The 22,164-nt window shown below is 41.2% G+C and overlaps 1 protein-coding gene across 18 annotated transcripts in view; it reads left to right on the top strand.

Moving 5' to 3' along the window:
• Positions 1–22,164, top strand: part of CPLANE1 (ciliogenesis and planar polarity effector complex subunit 1) — a 180,190-nt gene that overhangs the window by 102,182 nt on the left and 55,844 nt on the right. For 17 of the 18 annotated variants that reach the window (XM_073343782.1, XM_073343777.1, XM_073343776.1 and 14 more), the window contains 8 exons: positions 988–1,151; positions 2,521–2,672; positions 2,804–2,886; positions 5,595–5,677; positions 11,838–11,906; positions 12,429–12,612; positions 13,284–13,580; positions 13,771–14,547. In XM_073343782.1, coding sequence (XP_073199883.1) covers positions 988–1,151; positions 2,521–2,672; positions 2,804–2,886; positions 5,595–5,677; positions 11,838–11,906; positions 12,429–12,612; positions 13,284–13,580; positions 13,771–14,547 — 1,809 coding nt within the window. The remainder of the gene's footprint in view (positions 1–987; positions 1,152–2,520; positions 2,673–2,803; positions 2,887–5,594; positions 5,678–11,837; positions 11,907–12,428; positions 12,613–13,283; positions 13,581–13,770; positions 14,548–22,164) is intronic. The other variant, XM_073343779.1, reaches the window with a different exon arrangement.

Genomic DNA, 22,164 nt, shown 5'->3' with positions numbered 1-22,164 from the left:
AATATATATAAGAATAATTTGATGTAATTGTAAATGGTAAATAGGTACAGTGAACTCTTGTTCCCAAACTCTTTCACAGTGAGTCAAGTGTGAACATTTTTAAGCAAAGTTGAATGTCTGTGGAATTTAACAAATAACAAGATTAAGGGTGAATTAGTTGTTTTTGAAGTTAGGAGTAACTAGGGTGACCAGATGTCCCATTTTTAAAGGGACTTTTTCTTATAAAGGCGCCTATTACCCCTCACCCCCTCTCCCATTTTTTCACAGTTGCTATCTGGTAACCCTGGGAATAACTGAATCACATTTTGGATTTATGAGGATTTTTTTTCTTTTTGTTGAGCTTTCTTTCCCCTTCTAGATAAAGTAGATTGTTTTGTTTGTGTAGTCTCTTCTCCTCTGACACAAATGGTGTATAATGCACAGATGACTAAGGTATCACCAGAATGTTCCAGACACCAGAGATGTTTCTGAATGCTTCTGGTTATACACAATATTGAAACTGTTTTTTCTACCTCTGACATTATTTCTAGTAATAACTAACCATTTGAATTTAGCACTGATTTTATTTCTGATGCACAAAACCAAATGTATTTTTCTGCCCATTCAGTTGTATGTAGTATGAAACAATTTTTAATTATTACATACTATTAATGATAGTGACTATATAATAACTATAGTGACCATATATTGACTATTTAATGGTCCCATACTGTTTTGCACAGAATTCTTTGCCTCATTCAGTGCACAGGTTGGATGTGAAAGGATGCAAAACTCAGATTGCACAGGCAACCATAAATCGGGCTTTTTTTTAACTGTGTGAAATCCGTAATACCTTCAGCCTGTAAAATTTACATCTGGAGAAAAGGATGTGTAGTTAAGCAGAAATGCAATACATACATCTGAAGTAGGAGAGAGATTCTTACAATTCAGGTGTTGTTTTTAACTAGAAAGACTTCTGAATGTGTGTTTTGGGTTTTGTTTTATTAGAGTCCAGATTATCAATACCTAATGAACTCTGCATCCCTACCAGAAACTAGATCCAAGATACAGAAAGAAAGCAGTATGGATACAGGCTGTTCTCCATCAACAGAAACGCTACACGCTGTCCAGGATGTAAATGCTTACGATGAAGTTTGTGAAAATGTTTTAGGGTAATATTTTAACTAGAACACTCAAGTTGATGTAATTGCTCAGCTAAGCGGGAAACATTGGCATGCTACATACAAATCGTATCTTCTTGATTTACAGCCAAATTCTGCTTTTTTTCTGCAAATTCTGCTCATATATATTCATAATTGTTTAAGGCAATTGGAGTTGTAGGCAGGTTGCAAGGGAGTGTAGTGGGAGATGCTCTTATGGAGCAAAATTTCATCCTTATTTGTTAATTATAGTCTTTACTCAGCAGAGATTTCTATGCAGATATAAATAAATAATTCCACTGAAATATAACTGAACTTGTTCTTTTTTATAATGTTCTAATATGTATCAGTTTTGTAACCAGATCCTTTCACATTCCATTGTGCAGTTTACACATTACTATTTGTTTTTGCTGTCTATATCTATTATTTGTGTTGATGTACTTCTGTCTGGACATATTCCATTTGACAGGCTGTACCATATAATTAATTTTGAGGAAGCTCAAAACTACCTCAAAATATATACAGAACAATGAATATTCCTCATTTTTTGTTTATAAAAAATCCAAACAAAAAATATTAGACTTGAACATTTGTTCTCATCAGAGATATGGGCAGGAATTTAAATTTGACCGCTTTTGGAGGGGCACATTAAAAACATCATATGAGGACACCCTCGCTATAACAAACCTCTGGGGATCAGAGCCATTTGGCTGTTATAGCCAAGGTTTTGTTATAGCAAAAGAGAGGGGGCCACAGCTTCTCTGGGCCCAGGGCTGTTGGGGGTGGGGACACACAGCTCCTCTGAGACTAGAGGAGTTCTGTGCCGTGGCCCCGGGTGCGGAAGGCGCTGTTAGCTCCCACCACCACTCTAGGCTCACAGGAGCTCTGTGACCTTGCTGATTATTGGGTGGGCCCATGCCCATGCTTGGGCTCCCCCCTACCTTGTGCATGTCCTTGGTTTGCATGACTGGAGCCAAGGTTGTGTCGTACTTTTGTTATAAACCTTGATTTTCAGAGATTTAGAACTTGACTGTGTAAATTTACACCAATCTGGAATTTGGCATTTATGATCATAGCAAAACTGCATACTTTTACTAAATTATAAAAAGAATAGTTCATGTAAAAATCTCACCAATGTATAGGAAATATCAGATAGTTTTAATGATTTGTGTGCACTTCAATACACAAACTCAAAGATAGAAAAAAATGGATGATACTTACTGGTCAAACTAACAAAAAAACCCAATTGTTATAGGTAAAATAAGCACAACTTATTAAATAATGAATGCATACAGCATATAGCCTCCCTATATACTTATGTCATACATAAATGCATTATTCACTTATTTTTTGTAATTTGATCTGTTATACTAATTTACAGAATATCTACAAAAACAAAACATTCTGAAAAGAATGAAATGAATGAGAGTTATTCTGTAACTCACAGTACTGAAGAAGGAGTAATAGGTTTTGATGAAGAAGAAGTGGGAGCATTCCTGAAGAAGGAAATAGATGCAACTTCAGAAACTGAAGGTTTGCTCCTTTAGCAAAAATATTCTTTTTTTTATACCATATCCCTTTATCTTAATAAAGTTGTCAGCCATGTAGTTTACTGATTGTATGTACTTTATTTTCTTTATGAATTACATCCCTTTATTTCATAGAGCTCTTTGAAGAACCATTTGGAGTTCCAAAAAGCCCCAGTATTTCTGTCAGCATTAAACCTGTACAACAACAAAAAGAGGAGGCAAGTTACTCTCTCAGATGAATGAAACAATTACTTTTAAATATTATATTCAAAATGCATTATTCCCTGTTATATATAATGGGGGGGGCCTTAAAGTACTCAGTGTTCACCAGACTGCTCCCCTTAAGTCAATGGTACAATGCCCATTGATTTTAACAATAGTAAAGTTAGGCCAACACTGCACTTTTGAAAATCTTACCCAATGCTTATAAAAAGAACTATGGGGGGGAGGGGTGGGGGGTGATTCTGGTTTAACATGCTGCTTGTACTGAATACTGTCTATTTTTACATTTAGCTCTTTGACTAACAGTAATCTAGTATTTCTCTTCATTATAATGCAAAGTAATGCACATTGGAAAACATAATCTCAACTACACATCTAAATTATGGGGTCTAAAGTAGCTGTTACCACTCAAGAAAGAGATCCTAGAGTCATCATGGATAGTTCTCTGAAAACATCTGCTCAAGTGCAGTGACAATCAAAAAAGCTGAGAAAGTTAGGAACCATTAGGAAAGGGATAAAAAATAAAGCAGAAATTATCATAATGCCACTGTGTAAATCCATGTTATGCCCATACTTTAAATACTGCGTACAATTCTGATGGCCCCATCTCAGAAAAGATGAATTGGAAAAAGTACAGAGAAAAGCAACAAAAATTATTAGGGGTATGGAGCAGCTTCCTTATGAGAAGAGATTAAAAAAAATTGGGAGTATTCATTTTAGAAGAGACAACTAAAGGGGACTATGGTAGAGGCCTATAAAAGCATGACTGATGTGGAGAAAGTAAATAAGGAAATGTTATTTACCCCTCCATATAACACGAGAACCAGGCGTCACCCAATGAAATTAATAGGCAGCAGGTTTAAAACAAAAATAATGAACTACTACTTCTCTCAATGCACAGTCACCTCAAACTCATTTCCAGGAGATGTGAAAGCCAAAGGTGCAACTGGATTCAAAAACTAATTGGATAAATTCATGGAGGATAGGTCTATCAATGGCTATTAGTCAGGATGGCTAGGGGCACATGCTCTGAGTGTCCCTAAGCCTCTGACTGCCAGAAACCGGGACTGGACAACAGAGGATGAATTACTCAATAATTGCCCTGTTGTTTTCATTTCCTCTGAAGCATCTGGCACCAGTCACTGTTGGAAGACAGATTACTGGTTTAGACAGACTATTGGTCTGACCCAGTATGACCATTCTTATGTTCTTATAATACATGATGTTGTCTTTTAAGTAGCCAGAGCGATTATGTAATGACTTCAAATCAGTTTTATTCAGTTTACAAGTACACAGATATGTTTCTTACTTCCACTTTGAAAATTTAACGTGGGATCTGTAAATAAGCTCTATTTTTTTTCTGGCTCATGTATCACCTAAATTCGCTGTAAGCTGCATGGCTGCACAGCAGCCTATTTTGCGCCACGCAGGTGTTTAGGGAACCCGTCCCAACCTAGCCCAGTCCCCAACCTGCCGCGGCTGGGGTGGCGTGGCCTTCTGCTGGCCCCAACTCCGCTGCAGCCCGGCTCTGCTGTGGCAGCCAGGGTGTGGCCCAGCTGAGTGTGGCCCCAGTTGCGGTCCAGCCTGGTTGCAGATGCGGCCAGGGCGGTGGAGCACAGACCTAGGTGCGGCGCGGGCGCAGACCCAGACCCAGCCTTGGCTTGGGCACCCCTCAGGGACCAGGGAAGGGGCACCTATCCTGCAGCCCCAGCCCTGGAGCTGCCGTGGGGGGAGAGAGCTGAGGGGTGGAGGGGGGGTGAAGTCCTCTCTCCCTGCCATAGCCCCGGAGCACCCTCCTGCCCCCAGATCGCTCATACCCAGAGCCCACACCCCCAGCTGGAGCCCTCAAACCTCTGCACCCCAAATCTCTGCCCCAGCCCTGAGCCCGCTCCCACACTCCAAACCCCTCAGCCCCACCCCCACCACATTAATTTTGTTATGTGCACCAATATGAAACTGATGTGTCACATATCACCTCCATATTGGTGCATATAACAAAATTCATTCCGCGCATGGGTGGGAAAAATTAGAGGGAACACTGATCACCACCAGTATCAAAGATTCAGTACTAGGAAATTGGTCAAGAATTCTTTTGCTGATGTGTGAATCAGAATAGAATCTGGTTGACCTTCATGTAGCACTTTAGAACCAATGCAACGAACAGGATTAAAAATATGTACTATTGTCCTCAATTCTGCCATGTGGCTTACTAGGGTTGGACCCTTGTGCCTGGTGCAAAATCCTGGGCTTTGCTACTCCTGGAAATAATTATTCATAGGGTCAGTCCTTTTAACTTGTAATCATTTTGTTGGTTTATTTTTTGTTTTTTTGCTTGTTTGTAATTGTTTTGTTTCCATGCTACCAAGGGGAATAGTAATAGGTGGATGCCTGATTAGCAAGGTGATACTGCTGCACAGGCCTGATTCTATGGCAATCTAGTGAACTGAATTTTAGAAATGGTTGAAAACTCATGATAGGTATGATTAAATTTAGTTAAAGAAGTCATTAGGACACCACCTTGCATTTTCTATAGTTCTGTAGCTATGCAAAAACTAGGATGTTTGGATTATTACAAAAAATAATCTGAATTTGACCACATGGATGATTAATCAGAAACCGTCTAGGATTTTCATAATAATCTATTTAGGCAGAAGTATGCTGAAGCAAATATATACATATTCATATGCATCTTTTTAAATTGCAGCATATCTCCACTCTAGATATAGAATTTCCATGGGAAGAACCCATGATGGAAAAGTTAGAAGAAAAAAAAGCCAAACAAAATGGGTAAGAGAAATTGATATCATTAGCATTTCAAAAGAATTAGTTTATTACTACCTTGTTAAATTTATAAAGAGAGAGTATTATTCTTAATTAAAAAAAGATTTGTTCTTGGTCATAACAACATACTTATAGTTTGAAGCTAAATTCCAGCCTCCCTTCCATTTCTGGTGCGTGCTAGTGTATTATTGCAGGGTTGGCCATGAGAAGCTTGGTATCTACAACTGAGTGTTTATCTTAAGAACAAAGCAAATGTGTTCTTCAGTAATTGAAGAATACAATCAAGTCGCTTCAATACATTATTTCAGGATTTTTACAGAGAACCCCCATTTCCTTATATTAATTAAAAACATTTTTAAAGTTGTTGAAGCATTTGTCTTTTCAATGAAAAACCATATAAAGAATTACAGGAACTCTGCATAGACCATCTCTTGAGTGTCTCTCGTGGTCTTATGTTTGAATTGATAACTTATGTGGCTTACTTGTGTGATTCAATTGTGAGTTTCTCAAAGAAAGATATTTGTATTTTTCTGCATGTTTTTTTTTTTAAATGTCACGTTCGCTGTCTGGAATCTGGATCCCCAACTGCTGGTCTGATATTTTTCTTGATGATTGGAGGAGAGCAGCTCAACTCCTTTCAAACTGGCAAACTTGTACCAGTCACTCCCTCCAATCTGTTTCCCTGTTTGAGACTACTTCCTTTATCATTAATTATTTAAAATCTTCACCTGGATTTCAAGAAATCCAGACAATGTCTTACCAGTTACGATGGCATGTGAACTGAATCAAACTAGCTAGGGACATAAAGAGTAACAAGCACATTCTACAAACACATTAGAAGCCAGAGGAAGGCCAAGAACAGAGTAGGCCCATTACGCAATGATGGGAGAAAGAAAATAAGAGAAAATGTGGAAATGGCAGAGGTGCTGAATGACTTCTTTGTTTCGATTTTCACCAAGAAGGTTGGTGGCGATTGGACACCTAACATAGTGAATGCTAGCGAAAATGAGGTAGGATCAGAGTCTAAAATAGGGAAAAAGAAGTAAAAAATTACTTAGACAAAGTTAGATGTCTTCAAATCACCAGGGCCTGATAAAATGCATCCTAGAATACTCAAGGAGCTGACTGAGGAGATACCCAAGCCATTAGCAATTATCTTTGAAAAGTCATGGAAGACTGAAGACGTTCCAGAAGACTGGAAAAGGGAAAATATAGTTCCCATCTATAAAAAGAGAAATAAGGACAACCTGGGAAATGACAGACCAGTCAGCTTAACTTCTGTACCCAGAAAGATAATGGAGCAAATAATTAAGCAATCAATTTGCAAACACTGAGAAGATAATGAGGTGATAAGTAACCGTCAGCGTGGATTTGTCAAGAACAAATTGTGTCAAACCAACCTGATAGCTTTCTTTGACAGGGTAACAAGCTTTGTCGATGGGGGGAAGCAGTAGATGTGGTATATCTTGACTTTAGTAACGCTTTTGATACTGTCTCGCATGACCTTCTCATAAACAAACTAGGGAAATACAACCTAGATGGAGATACTATAAGGTGGGTGCATAACTGGTTGGAAAATTGTTCCCAGAGAGTAATCATCAGTGGTTCACAGGCATGCTGGAAGGGCATAACGCGTGGGGTCCCGCAGAGATTGGTTCTGGGTCTGGTTCTGGTTCTGTTCAATACCTTCATTAATAATAGAATCATAGAAGATTAGGTTGGAAGAGACCTCAGGAGGTCATCTAGTCCAACCCCCTGCTCAAAGCTGGACCACTCCAACTAAATCATCCCAGACAGGACTTTGTCAAGCCGGGCCTTAAAAACCTTTTAAGGGTGGAGATTCCACCCCCTCCCTGGGTAAGCCATTGTAGTGCTTCACCACTCTCCTAGTGAAATAGTTGTTCCTAATATCCACCCTAGACCTCCCCCACTGCAACTTGAGACCTTTCCTCTTTGTTCTATCATCTGTCACCTCTGAGAACAGCCAAGCTCCATCCTCTTTGGAACCCCCCTTCAGGTAATTGAAGGCTGCTATCAAATCTCCTCTCACTCTTCTCTTCTGCAGACTAAATAAGCCCAGTTCCCTCAGCCTCTCCTCGTAAATCATGTGCCCCAACTGCCTGATCATTTTTGTTGCCCTCCACTGGACTCTCTCCAATTAGTCTACATCTTTTCTGTAGTGGGGACCCAAAACTGGATGCACCAGTGCCGAATAAAGGGGAATAATCACTTCCCTTGATCTGCTGGCAATGCTGCTACTAATGCAGCCCAGTATGCCTTTAGCCTTCTTGGCAACAAGGGTAGACTGCTGACTCATATCCAGCTTCTCATCCACTGTAATCCCCAGGTCCTTTTCTACAGAACTGCTGCTTAGCCAGTCAGCCCCCAGCTTGTGGCAGTGCATGGGATTCTTCCATCCTAAGTGCAGAACTCTGGACTTGTCCTTGTTGAACCTCATCAGATTTCTTTAGGCCCAATCCTCCAATTTGTCTAGGTCACTCTGGACCCTATCCTTACCCTCCAGCGTATCTACCTCTCCCCCCAGTTCAGTGTCATCTGCGAACTTGCGGAGGGTGCAATTCGTCCCATCCTCCAGATCATTAATGAAGATGTTAAACAAAACCGGACCCAGGTCTGACCCCTGGGGTACTCTGCTTGATACCGGCTGCCAACTAGACATTGAGCCGTTGATCACTACCCATTGAGCCCAACAATCTAGCCAGCTTTCTATCCACCTTATAGTCCATTCATCCAATCCATACTTTTTTAACTTGCTGTGATGAATATTGTGGGAGACCGTATCAAAAGCTTTGCTAAAGTCAAGATATATCATGTCCACCGCTTTCCCCATATCCACAGAGCTAGTTATCTCATCATAGAAGGCAATCAGGTTGGTCAGGCATGAATTGCCCTTGGTGAATCCATGTTGACTGTTCCTGATCACCTTGCTGTCTTCCAAGTGTTTCAAAATGGTTTCTTTGAGGACCTGCTCCATGATTTTTCCAGGGACTGAGGTGAGACTGACGGGTCTGTAGTTCTCTGGGTTCTCCTTCTTCCCTTTTTTAAAGATGGGCACTATATTTGCCTTTTTCCAATCACTCGGGACCTTCCCCCGAGCGCCATAAGTTTTCAAAGATAATGGCCAATGGCTCTGCTATCACATCAGCCAACTCCCTCAGCACCCTTGGATGCATTAGATCTGGACCCATGGACTTGTGCATGTCCAGCTTTTCTAAATAGTCTTTAACCTGTTCTTTCACCACTGAGGGCTGCTCACCTCCTCCCCATACTGTGCTGCCCAGGACAGCAGTGTGGGAGCTGCCCTTGTCTGTGAAGACTGAGGCAAAAAAATCATTGAGTACTTCAGCTTTTTCCACATCATCTGTCACTAGGTTGCCTCCCCCATTCATTAAGGGTCCCACATTTTCCCTGACCTTTTTCTTGTTGCTAACAAACCTATAGAAGCCCTTCTTGTTACCCTTCACATCCCTTGCTAGCTGCAACTCCAGTTGTGTTTTGGCCTTCCTGATTACACCCCGCATGCTCGAACCATATTTTTGTACTCCTTCCTAGTCATCTGTCCAAGTTTCCACTTCTTGTAAGCTTCCTTTTTGTGTTTAAGCTCACCGAAGATTTCACTGTTAAGCCAAGCTGGTTGCCTGCTATATTTGTTGATCTTTCTCCACATCGGGATGGCTTGTTCCTGCACCCTCAATAAGGCTTCTTTAAAATACAGCCAGCTTTCCTGGACTCCTTTTCCCCTCATATTAGCCTCCCAGAGGATCCTGCCCATCAGTTCCCTGAGAGAGTCAAAATCTGCTTTTCTGAAGTCCAGGGTCTGTATTTTGCTACTCTCCTTTCTTCGTTTTGTGAGGATCCTGAACTCAACCATTTCGTGGTCACTGCTGCCTTGGTTGCGACCCACTTGCTACTTCCCCTACCAATTCTTCCCTGTTTGTAAGCAGGAGGTCAAGAGGAGACTGGCCCCTGGTTGGTTCCTCCAGTAGTTGCACCAGGAAGTTGTCCCCAACACTCTCCAAAAACTTCCTGGATTGTCTGTGCACTACTGTATTGCTCTTCCAGCAGATGTCAGGGTGATTGAAGTCCCCCATTAGAACCAGGGCCTGTGCTCTGGAAACTTCAGTTAATTGTCTGAAGAAATCCTCGTTTACCTCATCCTCCTGGTCCGGTGGTCTATAGCACACGTCCACCTTGACATCACCCTTGTTGCTCTCCCTTATAAACATAACCCAAAGACTCTCAACAGGCTTTTCTCCAGTTTCATACTGGAGCTCTGAGCAATCATACCACTCTCTTACATCAATGATTTAGATAATGGCATAGAGAGTATACTTATAAAGTTTGTGGATGATACCAAGCTGGGAGGGGTTGCAAGTGCTTTGGAGGATAGGATTAAAAATAAAAATGATCTGGACAAACTGAAGAAATGGTCTGAAGTAAATAGGATGAAATTTAAAGACAAATGCAAAGTTCTCCACTTAGGAAGGAATAATCAATTGCACACATATAAAGTGGGAATGGACTGCCTAGAAAGGAGTACTGCAGAAAGGGATCTGGGGGTCATAGTGGATCACAAGCTAATTATGTGTCAACAGAGTCACACTCTTGCAAAAGAAGGCAAACATCATTCTGGGATCTATTAGCAGGAGTATTGTAAGCAAGACATGAGAAGTAATTCTTCCACTCTACTCCGCACTGATTAGCCTCAGCTGGAGTATTGTGTTCAGTTCTGGTTGCCACATTTCAGGAAAGATGTGGACAAATTGGAGACAGTCCAGAGTAGAGCAACAAAAATGATTAAAGGTGTAGAAAACATGACCTATGAGGGAAGATTGAAAAAATTGGGTTTGTTTAGTTTTGAGAAGAGAAGACTGAGAGGGGACTTAAGTTTTCAAGTACATAAAAGATTGTTTCAAGGAGGAGAGAGAGAAATTACTGTTCTTAACTTCTGAGGATAGGACAAGAAGTTATGGGCTTAAATTGCAGCAAGGGCAGTTTAGGTTGGACAGTAGGAAGAACTTCCTAACTGTCAGAGTGGCTAAGCACTGGAATAAATTTCCTAGGGAGGTTGTGGAATCTCCATCATTGGAGATTTTTAAGAGCAGTTTGGACAAACATCTGTCAGGGATGGTCTAGATCAGTGGTTCTTCCCTGGGGGTGCGAGACATGCCAGGTTTTTTTAGAAGGTAAATCATCGGAAACACAAATTAAGCACAGGGACGTAAGTACAACTTCTTTGTTTCATCAAACCTATGTATTTATTAACATTATAGACTTTTTTAATGATTACCATAATATACAAACAAAAATATATCTCGGTTTAAAGAACTGACCTACTTCAACAATTTTTGATAAGAACATATTTTGAGAACCAAAGGGGTGCCAGCTGCAGTAAAGGTTAAGAACCACTGGTCAAGATAATACTTAGTCCTGCCTTGAGTGCAGGGGACTGGACTAGATGACCTCTTGAGTTCCCTTCCAGTTCTATGATTCTATGTAATTATATTGTAATAATACTAGATTATATATATATATAGATAGATAGATAGATAAAACGTCCTCAATATGTGTACAGTTTGTTGTAGTCTTTAAAATCTACATAGCTTTATAAAGTCTTCATTAGTATTTCATTACCATTTTAAGGCAGTATAATTTTTCCTTTTTGTAAAATAGGGCATATAAAAACTATCCTCAGGAGTTGCTGCGTGACATTAACTTTTCCTTTTAGAAATGCACATTTCAATCATGTTCACAGTGTCCCTTAAATGTGGGATTTTAAGGATTTTCACATTTAAGGATTTTCCTTTGTTTTGCCAAGTCAAATCAGTCCTCAGCCTTTCTGTTGCCTAGTATTTTGTGTGAATAATCAAAATCTATTCAACCATGTTGTTTGTCAGTTACTGATTGCTATGGAGACCAAGCATAAACAATCAACAATTGTGTACTCAGCTGCAGTGTTATACAGTGATAGAAGGTACTCAATTCAGTATGTCTTGGATTAAATTTACATGCATATTAGGTAAACAAGCTTGTATTTTACATACAAAATCTTTCAAAAATGTTCCATATAACTAAAAAAACAATATGCAACATATTAAAGGTTGAAACATTTATAATAAACTTATATTTTTGTCTTTCTTTACAGTATGGCTGAGGCTGTTTCCAGCACCATTCCTCATTCATTCTGTTTAGAAATGAATGCAGATGCTCCTACGTAAGAGAAACTGTAATGCATTATGTAGTAAATTATGGATTATTCCTATTAAATCTGCAGTCTTAATATTCTGTTCAGTGTTTCTTTGCAGTAAATGTATAATGTTTGCGTTTACTGTACATTGTGGTATAAGACCTACAGCCACACCACTTTGTGCTGCGATCCTGTGAGATCACAGAATCTAAGCAGGTCTGGCCAGAAATCTACTACCCATTAGAGAGGGGAAAAAATGGTTCTAATTTTAAAAAATGTGTCTTTTTTACTTTTTTCCTCCAGAAAATTGATTTTGTTTTAAAAAAAAAAAAAAATTCAAATTTCCAGAGGGGATGAATGCACACTGAAAACCTAAAACAAAGTGTCTCTTATTTTTGCTAATGGGTATCATTTTTCATTTTAACGTACCAGTTGTAAAGTTTTGATACATTTACTTCACTCTGATTCTCATCATCAGGTTCAGTGTTCAGAATCCATATCTTTTGGAAAGTGTCTAAAAATTACTATTTTTATTCCCAATACTTCAAGTAACATAGAGATTTGTGCATGTGATGATCAACCTTCTTTCACTGGTGTATCAAGTGTTCCCTATAATCGTCCGGTGTGTTCAAAGAAGCAAGAGGTCCAGGATGGAGAGCAGATATCAGAGCCATTGAACGTTTCAGAAGCTGTCAGACAGATGCTCCAAGATGAAATGTTTAAATTAGTTCAGGTAAGAATCTCTCATTATTAAAAATAATGAAACACAGATTAAACTGTTCAATTTTAAAAAAACAAGCAATATGAAAAATGATTGCTTTCAAGGTTATTCTATGATGCTTTTATGCAAATTTCTGGGTTAAAGGTAACTGAAGGTAGAAACCAATTATTTTAGGCATAATTCATGACCTTTTGACTTCTTAATCAGAAGGTTTGTGAATTTGAGGAGCAGTACAGTTTGAACAATTATATTTTTAGGAGGACTAACTGTTAACATTCTCTTAATGTCCTTTATTCATATAAATTAGGGGACATTATGAACAAACAGTAACTGTATAGTTAAAATGTTAATGAGTTAATGCTGGTACATTTGAAACTATTCCATCCTGGTATTATTCAGGTTTAGATTTCTTTGCTTTGAAATAAAGAATGCAAAGGACTATACGTTGTTGTAGGATAACATTATTATTTCACATAGCGTATTGTATCACGAAAGAAATATCGATTTAGTGTACTTGTTGTTGAGACATTGGGATGTTGTTTCTGTTGCTATCTATTTTAATAGGATTATCTATAAATTTTAGGATAATCTATAGGTCTGTAAAAAGTTTTAACTAAGGATTTTGGCCAAGACCCATTTAAGCAACTTTTATAATGTTAGCTTTATTTTTGTTTACATTCTAGCTGCAGCAAGTCAACTTTCTGAACTTAATGCAAATGGTGGGATCATCCTTTGCCAGCTTGCCAAATATGCAGCATCTTCTGCAGCAGTCTCAGGCTATTCAGTTGGGAGGAAGCCAGGCTTCACACACTGTAAGAGGCAGTGGTGCTGACACATCCCTGCCTGTACAGTCTGCAGACATTTCTCCTGAGACTCAGCTGCCCACTAAAGAAAATGCTGGAAAGTCTAATAAGAAGAGCAGCTCTCCTTCTCAGGAAAGAAATATCCTAAATGATCAAAGCAGCAAAGAAAGTATACATGTAGGTAAAACCAAGCATTACTTTTTAAGAAAAAGCATATCAGATGTTATTCCATTTGAAAAATTAGAGAACTTTCTTGTAGTAATTGCATTAGACAGAATTACCAAGTAATAGAGACTACATTTAGTAACGATTTATTGTGATCTTATACATAATTTAAAGTACTATTGTGTGTTCTTTTTTCATTTAGAATCATCCTGATGTGAATATTTCTTTAAGCCTATCAGAGAGCCAGTCCAATGGAACAGAATTTATTCCAGCATCTCAGGACTTGCTTCCTTCAGCTCCAGCCACAGCACTTCATCTGTTATCTCATTCCCTAGATATCCAGAAGACACCCAAACTTATCCCAGTTGCAAAAACCTTAAATTATGAAAATGGCTTTCCTTTGCTTAAACTTGAATCTGATCATTTAAAACCACTCAATTTATATCCATTAAAAGTTTCACAAGCTTTCATCGGGTCACTCCCCCAACCAAGGGTAGTTTGGGATCCATCTAATTCTTTACAGAACCCTCCGCTGTCATGTATGCTAGGAGACAAGACTATTTCAATGACACACTTGAATTTGAATAAATACGATCCTGAAATGATGAGGCAAGTATATGAGGAAAAGAAGAGGTGGGCAGAAGCTGAAAGCAAGAGGCCTCCTAAACTACTTAATCTGGATCAATATGAAGGAGAGCAAAATTTTGCACCTCTGCAGCACCTTCCTACAAATGTGAGTGCAGAGAAGCCACGGAGTGCTCAGCATGCTTCCTTCTATGGAACTTACCAGCATTCAGCTGGAATTCCTTTACTGCACCTGCAGCTTGACCCAGTACCTAGATTTCCACCAATTATAAGACCACCAGTCCCTGGTTCTTTAATACCCGTTAGACCTATAACTGAGGAGACCAACTGCAGAGACACATTACAGCACACAGGAATACCGATTCTTCACACTAATTTACCTCCAAAAAACAAGGTAATGGATTTTAGGAATATATTTTTCTATGTTGCAATTAAATAAGCATATTTCCTGTTGCATAGCTTCAGTCCTCATTAATGGGATAATGCCCTCACCTGTGTAATTTGGAGGAGGTCCAGCATTGTTGCTTGAGGCACCAGCACTAAGCCATGCCTTCAGGTCAGGCCACCAGATTTTCTGTCTCCAGCAGAGGAACAAGTTGGTGGTTTGGTTTCTCCCCATCATTTTGTTTTATAACTTTAATTTTTATTCATTTTCATATGGTAAAGACTTATAATCTTTCCTCCTCCTCCCCGCAAACCCCCCCGTCCCCGTCCCCGGATCAGGTTATTTGATAGCATGTTTGTTTCAACCACTTGGACCCGCCACTGCAGTGCCTCCTCTCCAGGATTTCTCTGCCCCCACTCTGGGATGGTGGAGCTGTTCTGCAAACACTGAGCTAAAGTGTTGCCTGTGTGAGGCAGTATTTACAGGCTCTACAGAGGGTGAATTACAGCCAGCTCTCACAGTGAAGGGACAGAGTGTTGGACCGGCATGTTGAATCCCTTCTTCCCCAAAGAGCCTTAACTCCATTACAGAAAAGCTCAGGAGCATCTGAACATTTCAGGGAGAAAGTATAAGGATGAGAAGGATCCTATCCAGTCAGCTTGGGGTAAGACACACAACAGACTCAGGTTGGAGGGGGAAGATTTTCTGACTACTCTCTGGATACTGAAGGGGGTCCTCAGCTCCATAGGGGAAAAAAAGTAGGGCTTCTAAAGACCTCTGCTTCCTCTCACTGTAAATTTGGAGGTTGTCATGATGCTCAGGAGTGAGTTATGCAAACCCCAGAGACTTGGTCCCAAAAATGCAAAAGCAAGCATCATATTTGCAAGGCAGCAGTTCATAACACCTCCATATAAGGGAGCGTTTGCTAGAGCCATTCTCCTATGCAGAGGCTCTCACAGTGCTCTGTAACACTGTGCTCTGCCCCTTGCCCTATGATGTGTCACTCCAGGCATGTAGAGAACCTGTCTATTCTGTGAAGCACTTCCTCAGGCTACAGTTAATGGGAATTGGGTCTATCTGGCATACAGCCCAAGGACCCTGACTCTAAGGAAAGGGGCTCAGATTTCAAGCACCAACAGAATGTGATTTGTGCCTTCTACATGTCAGCAATAAATCCTTGCCCTGTCAAAGAAAAGGGCTCAGGATTATGAAAGAGTCTCTCTCCACTCCACTCTTGCTCCACAGACTGGCTCTATATTAAAGCATAAGGAGCACTTCAGGCAGTCTGTGACCAGATCAGAGTCACATGAGGATTCCACTCCCCATGAATGGTACCAAGCTGGGAGAGGAAGTGCTTGGAGAACAGTATTAGAATTGAAAATGATCTTGACAAACTAGAGAAATTGTCAGAAATAAATAGGACAAAATTCAATAAGGACAAATGCAAAGTACTTAGGAAGGAATACTCAATTGCACAAATACAAAAATGGGGAAATGTCTGCCTAGGAAGGAGTATTGCAGAAAAGGATCTCAGGGTTATAGTGGATCACAAAACTAAATATGAGTCAACAATGTAATAGTTTTGCAAAAAAAAATCTAATTCCAGAATGTGTTACCAGAGTGTTGTAAGCAAGACACAAGAAGTAATCACTCTACTCAGCACTGATAAAGCCTCAGTTAGAGTACTGTGTCCAGTTCTGGGCACCACACTTTGGGAAAGATGTGAACAAATTGGAGAAAATCCAGAGTGCAACAAAAATTATTCAAGATCTAGAAAACACGACCTATGAGGAAGTATTGATTACAGCACACTATGGAATGTTAGTGTGTGGTAGCAGGGTCCACATAGCCTGTTAGTCCAAAGCAGGCTAGAGCACTGCAGATTTACACCCTAGTTTACTGCACAGTTACTCTTGTTGTTGACATATCCTTATAAAAAAGCCAGTCGGTGCCCTATCCAGAGAAACAGATCTATTTATACATGGACAAATGCAGGAAAGAATTCATATCCACCAGTTCAAAATCAATAATATTTTTCGAACTTAATGCGGAGACTTGCTCACCCAGGGGTCAAAACAAGCATGGCTTTGGTTACCGTTTTATTATGGTAAAGATTTGCCAAGAGCCAAAAATTCATTGCATCAGTAATTTCCTGGCAATGATCATCTATAGGTCTCTATCTCCAGTGGTTTGCTGGTGCCTTGTTTGGATTGCTGGTGCCATGACCGGCTTAATTTCCTGGATAGGTTTATTAAAATGCACCTGCAGAAATGTCTTCTGAGGATACAGAATCATGAACCCAATACAATGCAAAATGATTTGTTATTCTCAGGTTATATCTGAATGTGCCTTTGTTGGCAGTTATGTACAAACAACATGCAGAAAGCTGACCCAATTTTCACTCCAGATCCTTGTATACACACTATGAATGCAAGCCTCACAGGGTGGTAGAGTTTGCGGACAATACAAAATTACTCAAGACAGTTAGGTCCAAAGCTGACTGCAACAAGTTACAAAGGGATCTCACAAGACTGTGTGACTGGGCAACAAAATGTCAGATGAAATTCAGTGTTGATAACTGCAAAGTAATGCACATTGGAAAACATAATCCCAACTATATATATATAAAATGATGAGTGGTAACAGATAATTTGGAACCCAAGAAGGAGATTTTGGAGTCACCGTGAATAGTTCTCTAAAAATCTGGTTAGTCTGCAGCGGCAGCCAAAATGCTAGCATTGTTAGGAACCATTAGGAAAGGGATAGACAATAAGACAGAAAATATTGCTTCTATATAAATCCATGGTACACCCACATCTTGAATACTACATGTAGTTCCGGTGGCCCCATCTCAGAAAAGATGTATTATAATTGGAAAAAGTACACAGAAAGGCAAACTAATGTGTTGGGATATGGATCAGTTTGCGTAGGATGAGAGATTAAGAAGACTGGGATTGTTCATCTAAGAAAAAAAAACAGTTAAGAGGGGATATGATGGAGGCAACCTAGTGACAGAGGATGTGGAAAAAGCTAATGTACTCAATGCTTTTTTTGCCTCTGTCTTCACAAACAAGGTCAGCTCCCAGACTACTGCACTGGGCAGCACAGCATGGGGAGGAGGTGACCAGCCCTCTGTGGAGAAAGAAGTGGTTCGGGACTATTTAGAAAAGCTGGACGAGCACAAGTCCATGGGGCCGGATGCGCTGCATCAGAGAGTGCTAAAGGAGTTGGCGGATGTGATTGCAGAGCTATTGGCCATTATCTTTGAAAACTCATGGTGATCAGGGGAGGTCCTGGACGACTGGAAAAAGGCTAATGTAATGCCCATCTTTAAAAAAGGGAAGGAGGAGGATCCAGGGAACTATAGGCTAGTCAGCCTCACCTCAGTCCCTGGAAAAATCATGGAGCAGGTTCTCAAGCAATCAGTTCTGAAGCACTTAGACGAGAGGAAAGTGATCAGGAACAATCAGCATGGATTCACCAAGTGCAAGTCATGCCTGACTAATCTAATTGCCTTCTGTGACAAGATAACTGGCTCTGTGGATGAGGGGAAAGCAGTGGACGTGTTAGTCCTTGACTTCAGCAAAGCTTTTGATAAGGTCTCCTACAGTATTCTTGCCAGCAAGTTAAAGAAGTATGGACTGGATGAATGGACTATAAGGTGGATAGAAAGCTGGCTAGATCGTTGGGCTCAACGGGTAGTGATCAATGGCTCCATGTCTAGTTGGCAGCTGGTATCAAGTGGAGTGCTCCAAGGGTCAGTCCTCGGGCCGGTTTTGTTCAGTATCTTCATTAATGATCTGGAGGATGGTGTGGATTACACCCTCAGTAAGTTTGCAGATGACACTAAACTGGGAGGAGAGGTAGATACGCTGGAGGGTAGGGATAGGATACAGAGGGCCCTAGACAAATTAGAGGATTGGTCCAAAAGAAATCTGATGAGGTTCAACAAGGACAAGTGTGGAGTCCTGCACTTAGGACGGAAGAATCCCATGCATTGCTATAGACGAGGGACCAAATGGCTAGGCAGCAGTTCTGCAGAAAAGGACCTAGGGGTTACAGTGGACGAGAAGCTGGATATGAGTCAGCAGTGTGCCCTTGTTGCCAAGAAGGCCAATGCTATTTTGGGATGTATAAGTAGGGGCATTGCCAGCAGATAGAGGGACGTAATCGTTCCCCTCTATTCAACATTGGCGAGGCCTCATTTGGAGTACTGTGTCCGGTTTTGGGCACCACACTACAAGAAGGATATGGAAAAATTGGAAAACATCCAGCGGAGGGCAACAAAAATTATTAGGGGGCTGGAGCACATGACTTATGAGGAGAGGGTTAGGGAACTGGGATTGTTTAGTCTGTGGAAGAGAAGAATGGGTGGGGATTTGATAGCTGCTTTCAACTACCTGAAAGGGGGTTCCAAAGAGGATGGATCTAGACTGTTTTCAGTGGTAGCAGATGACAGAACGAGGAGTATTGGTCTCATGTTGCAGTGGGGGAGGTTTAGGTTGGATATTAGGAAAAACTTTTTCACTAGGCGGGTGGTGAAGCACCGGAATGCGTTACCTAGGGAGGTGGTGGAATCTCCTTCCTTAGAAGTTTTTAAGGTCAGGCTTGACACAGCCCTGGCTGGGATGATTTAGTTGGGGATTGGTCCTGCTTTGAACAGGTGGATGGACTAGGTGACCTCCAGAGGTCCCTTCCAACCCTGATATTCTATGATTCTATGATAGAGTTCTATAAAATCATGAATGGTGTGGAGGAAGTGAATAAGGAAGTGTTGTTTACCCCTTGTAATGACATTGGCACCTACCTCTCACAAGCACCCCCCTCTCTGGCTGATAGTGCCTGCAATCATTCATTTTTGAATGGGGTAGCACCCACCTCTCATGGGTGCTCCCTTTCTGGTCGAGTGTGAATCTGCTTTTTTTCAATTTTTACAACAGAGTAGGACCCACCTCTTGTGAGGCCCCTTCTCCCCCGATAGTTCTTTCAGTGGGTCTTCAGTGACTCAGACCTCTGGCTGAGTCACACACACTGTCCCCCCTTCCGGGGTATACAGTTTCTACTTCTCTCTCATGGCCTTGGGATGGGGCCATAGCACCAAGGCTTCCTTCCTGGAGAGACTATCTTCTTTAACAGCCCAACGGGCCCATCTTGGTACCCTCAGTTGGTGTCCTTTTGCCAGCACTCACCTTGGCTCAGCCTTCAGTTAGACCAGCAGGGCCCATCACGGTACTCTCGCCTGATCTGGCTAGGTCCAGGGCTCAGCCTCCCTGCATTGACCTGTCCATAATCCTACTGCTCTTCCAGCCAGTCAGGCATCTCATTCTTCCTCTTCAAGTTCCAGATAGTAACTGACTACATTTCCTCTGCTGGTCCCTTTATATATGGCCTTTCTAGCGCTGATTGGTTGCTCCAGCAGCCCCTCTGATTGTGTGCTCCCATGCAGCTCCTCTAGGTTGCCTGGAGGACTTTCTCCTCTTCTCTTTTCTGGGGTGGGGTGAGGCAGTGCTGCGAGGCCTCCAGACCTAGTCCACCCTGTCACACCCCTTCAGACTAGAACCAGGGGTCACCCAATGAAATTAATAGGCAGCACTTTTAAAACAATATAAGGAAGTACTTCTTCACACAGTGCACAGTCTATCAGTGGAACACGTTGCCAAAGGATGCTGTGATAGCCAAAAGTATAACTGGGTTAAAAAAAAAGAATTGAACTTTCCCTTTTCTTCTTTTCTATAAATGATGGACCTAACATCCATGAATTTATTCAAGTCCTCCTCCGGCTTTGCTAGATTGCCCAGGAACCCACATTGCACATGCAGAAAAGACAAGATCTCTTGAAGCAGGATGCCTTCATCTGGACTTGGAAAACTCTCAGTTAACGTAGGCACTGGAAGAAAAGTGTAGTTCAGTATGGATTCTCTAATAGCGTCTGACACATTTTGGTATCTGGCAAACAGAGCTGTAAACGGGAGTTTTAGGAGGAGTTGGAGAAAGGAGTTTGGTGTTCTGGATTTCTTTTGGTTTGTGTTTTGGGTTATTTTCTTTTTTTTGTTTTGTTTCTTTTTCCTTGACAGGAGGTTAGGCGGGAAGGAAATGACAGCTACAGAGGCACCAGTGATAGTGATCCAAGCAATGGAAGAGACCATGAAGATGATCAGATATGGAAGCTGTGGGATATACATGATCCTAGAGTGGGTTCCTGAAAAAGAGCTTCATTTGTATGAAGTGGTGCCTGATAGAACTGATGGAAGAGAAGATCCGAGGCTTGGAGCTGCAGGTGGAAGCTATAGTTGAGTTTCAAAGGGGGTTGAAGCAGATGATGGATCAAAGGCAAGAGGAGGCTGAAGGGAAAATTCAAGACTTATGGATGCAAGCTGGACTGAAGAACTGATAGGGGAGACTGCTAGGTGAGGGAAATGATCAGTGGAGGCATGCAACTACAAGAACCAGTCAGAGAAGAAGACTGGCTAATGAAGGAGAAATAGAGCCCAGGAACAGGTTTGCTGGGTTGGAAAATGAGGAAGGGGCACATCAGGCTGTAACTGAAGGAGGGAGGGCAAGGAAAAAGAGAAGAGCGGTTAGTCCTGTAAGAAGAGGGGAAGAGTCAATGGAGATAGCCAGAGTTCACAACCCCAGGAAGATGCAGGATGACTTGCAGAAGATTGCAAGGGAGAATAAAAGACAAGAGAACTTGCAGCCAAAAAGAACATGAAACACCATCACCAGGAAAAGGCAGGTGTATGTGATTGCGGACTCCCTACTAAGAACAACAGACAGGGCTGTCACCAGTGCAGAACAGAAGGGTTTGCTGTCTGTCAGATGCTCAGAAATGGAATGTGAACCTGAAGCTGAAGAGGATCCTAATGGGAGCAGGAAACAATCCATTGATTGCCCTTCATGTGGGAACAAATGACACAGCTAGATTCTCAGTGGAACATATCGGGAGACTATGCCAGCCTGGGAAAGATGCTTAAGGAAATGGAGGCTCAGGTAATCTTCAGTGGGATTCTGCCTGTCCCTAGAGGAGGAGAACAAAGGTGAGAAAAGATTATGATGATCAAAGATGGCTCAGTCAGTCGTGCTATAAGGAAGGCTTTGGGATGTTTGACCACTGGGAGGCGTTCATGGACAGAGGATAGTTCTCATGGGATGGACTCCACCTCAGTAGGGAGGGAAATAGACCTCTGGGATGGAGATTGGCACAGTTCATTAAAAGAGCTTTAAACTAAGAACTCGAAAGATGGTTGGGAGATGTTCTTAAAATCAGGCATCGAGATTATAACATTGAGAGGGAAGAAAATCAAGAAAGGATACAGCAGTAGAGATGGGAACAGCAATGGGTAGCAGAATGGACATTAAGAGGAAGGATTGTGCTGATACCAGTCAGATAGGTGATACTGGCAGTGGAATGCCTGTACTCCGTTTGGCAAGGAATGCGGATGAAGCTGAGCAGGAACTATTAAGATGTTTGCACACTAGTGCAAGGAGCCTGGGTAACAGAATGGAGGAACTAGAAGTACTAATGCAGAAAGTGAAACCAGATATTATAGGGATAACAGAAACATAGTGGAATAGTAGTCATGACTGGAGTGCAGGTATTGAGGGGTATGTGCTGTTCAGGAAAGA

The sequence above is a fragment of the Lepidochelys kempii genome, chromosome 5 (assembly GCF_965140265.1).
Source record: "Lepidochelys kempii isolate rLepKem1 chromosome 5, rLepKem1.hap2, whole genome shotgun sequence".
Taxonomy (NCBI): domain Eukaryota; kingdom Metazoa; phylum Chordata; order Testudines; family Cheloniidae; genus Lepidochelys; species Lepidochelys kempii.
This window is presented reverse-complemented; position numbering and strand designations above follow the sequence as displayed.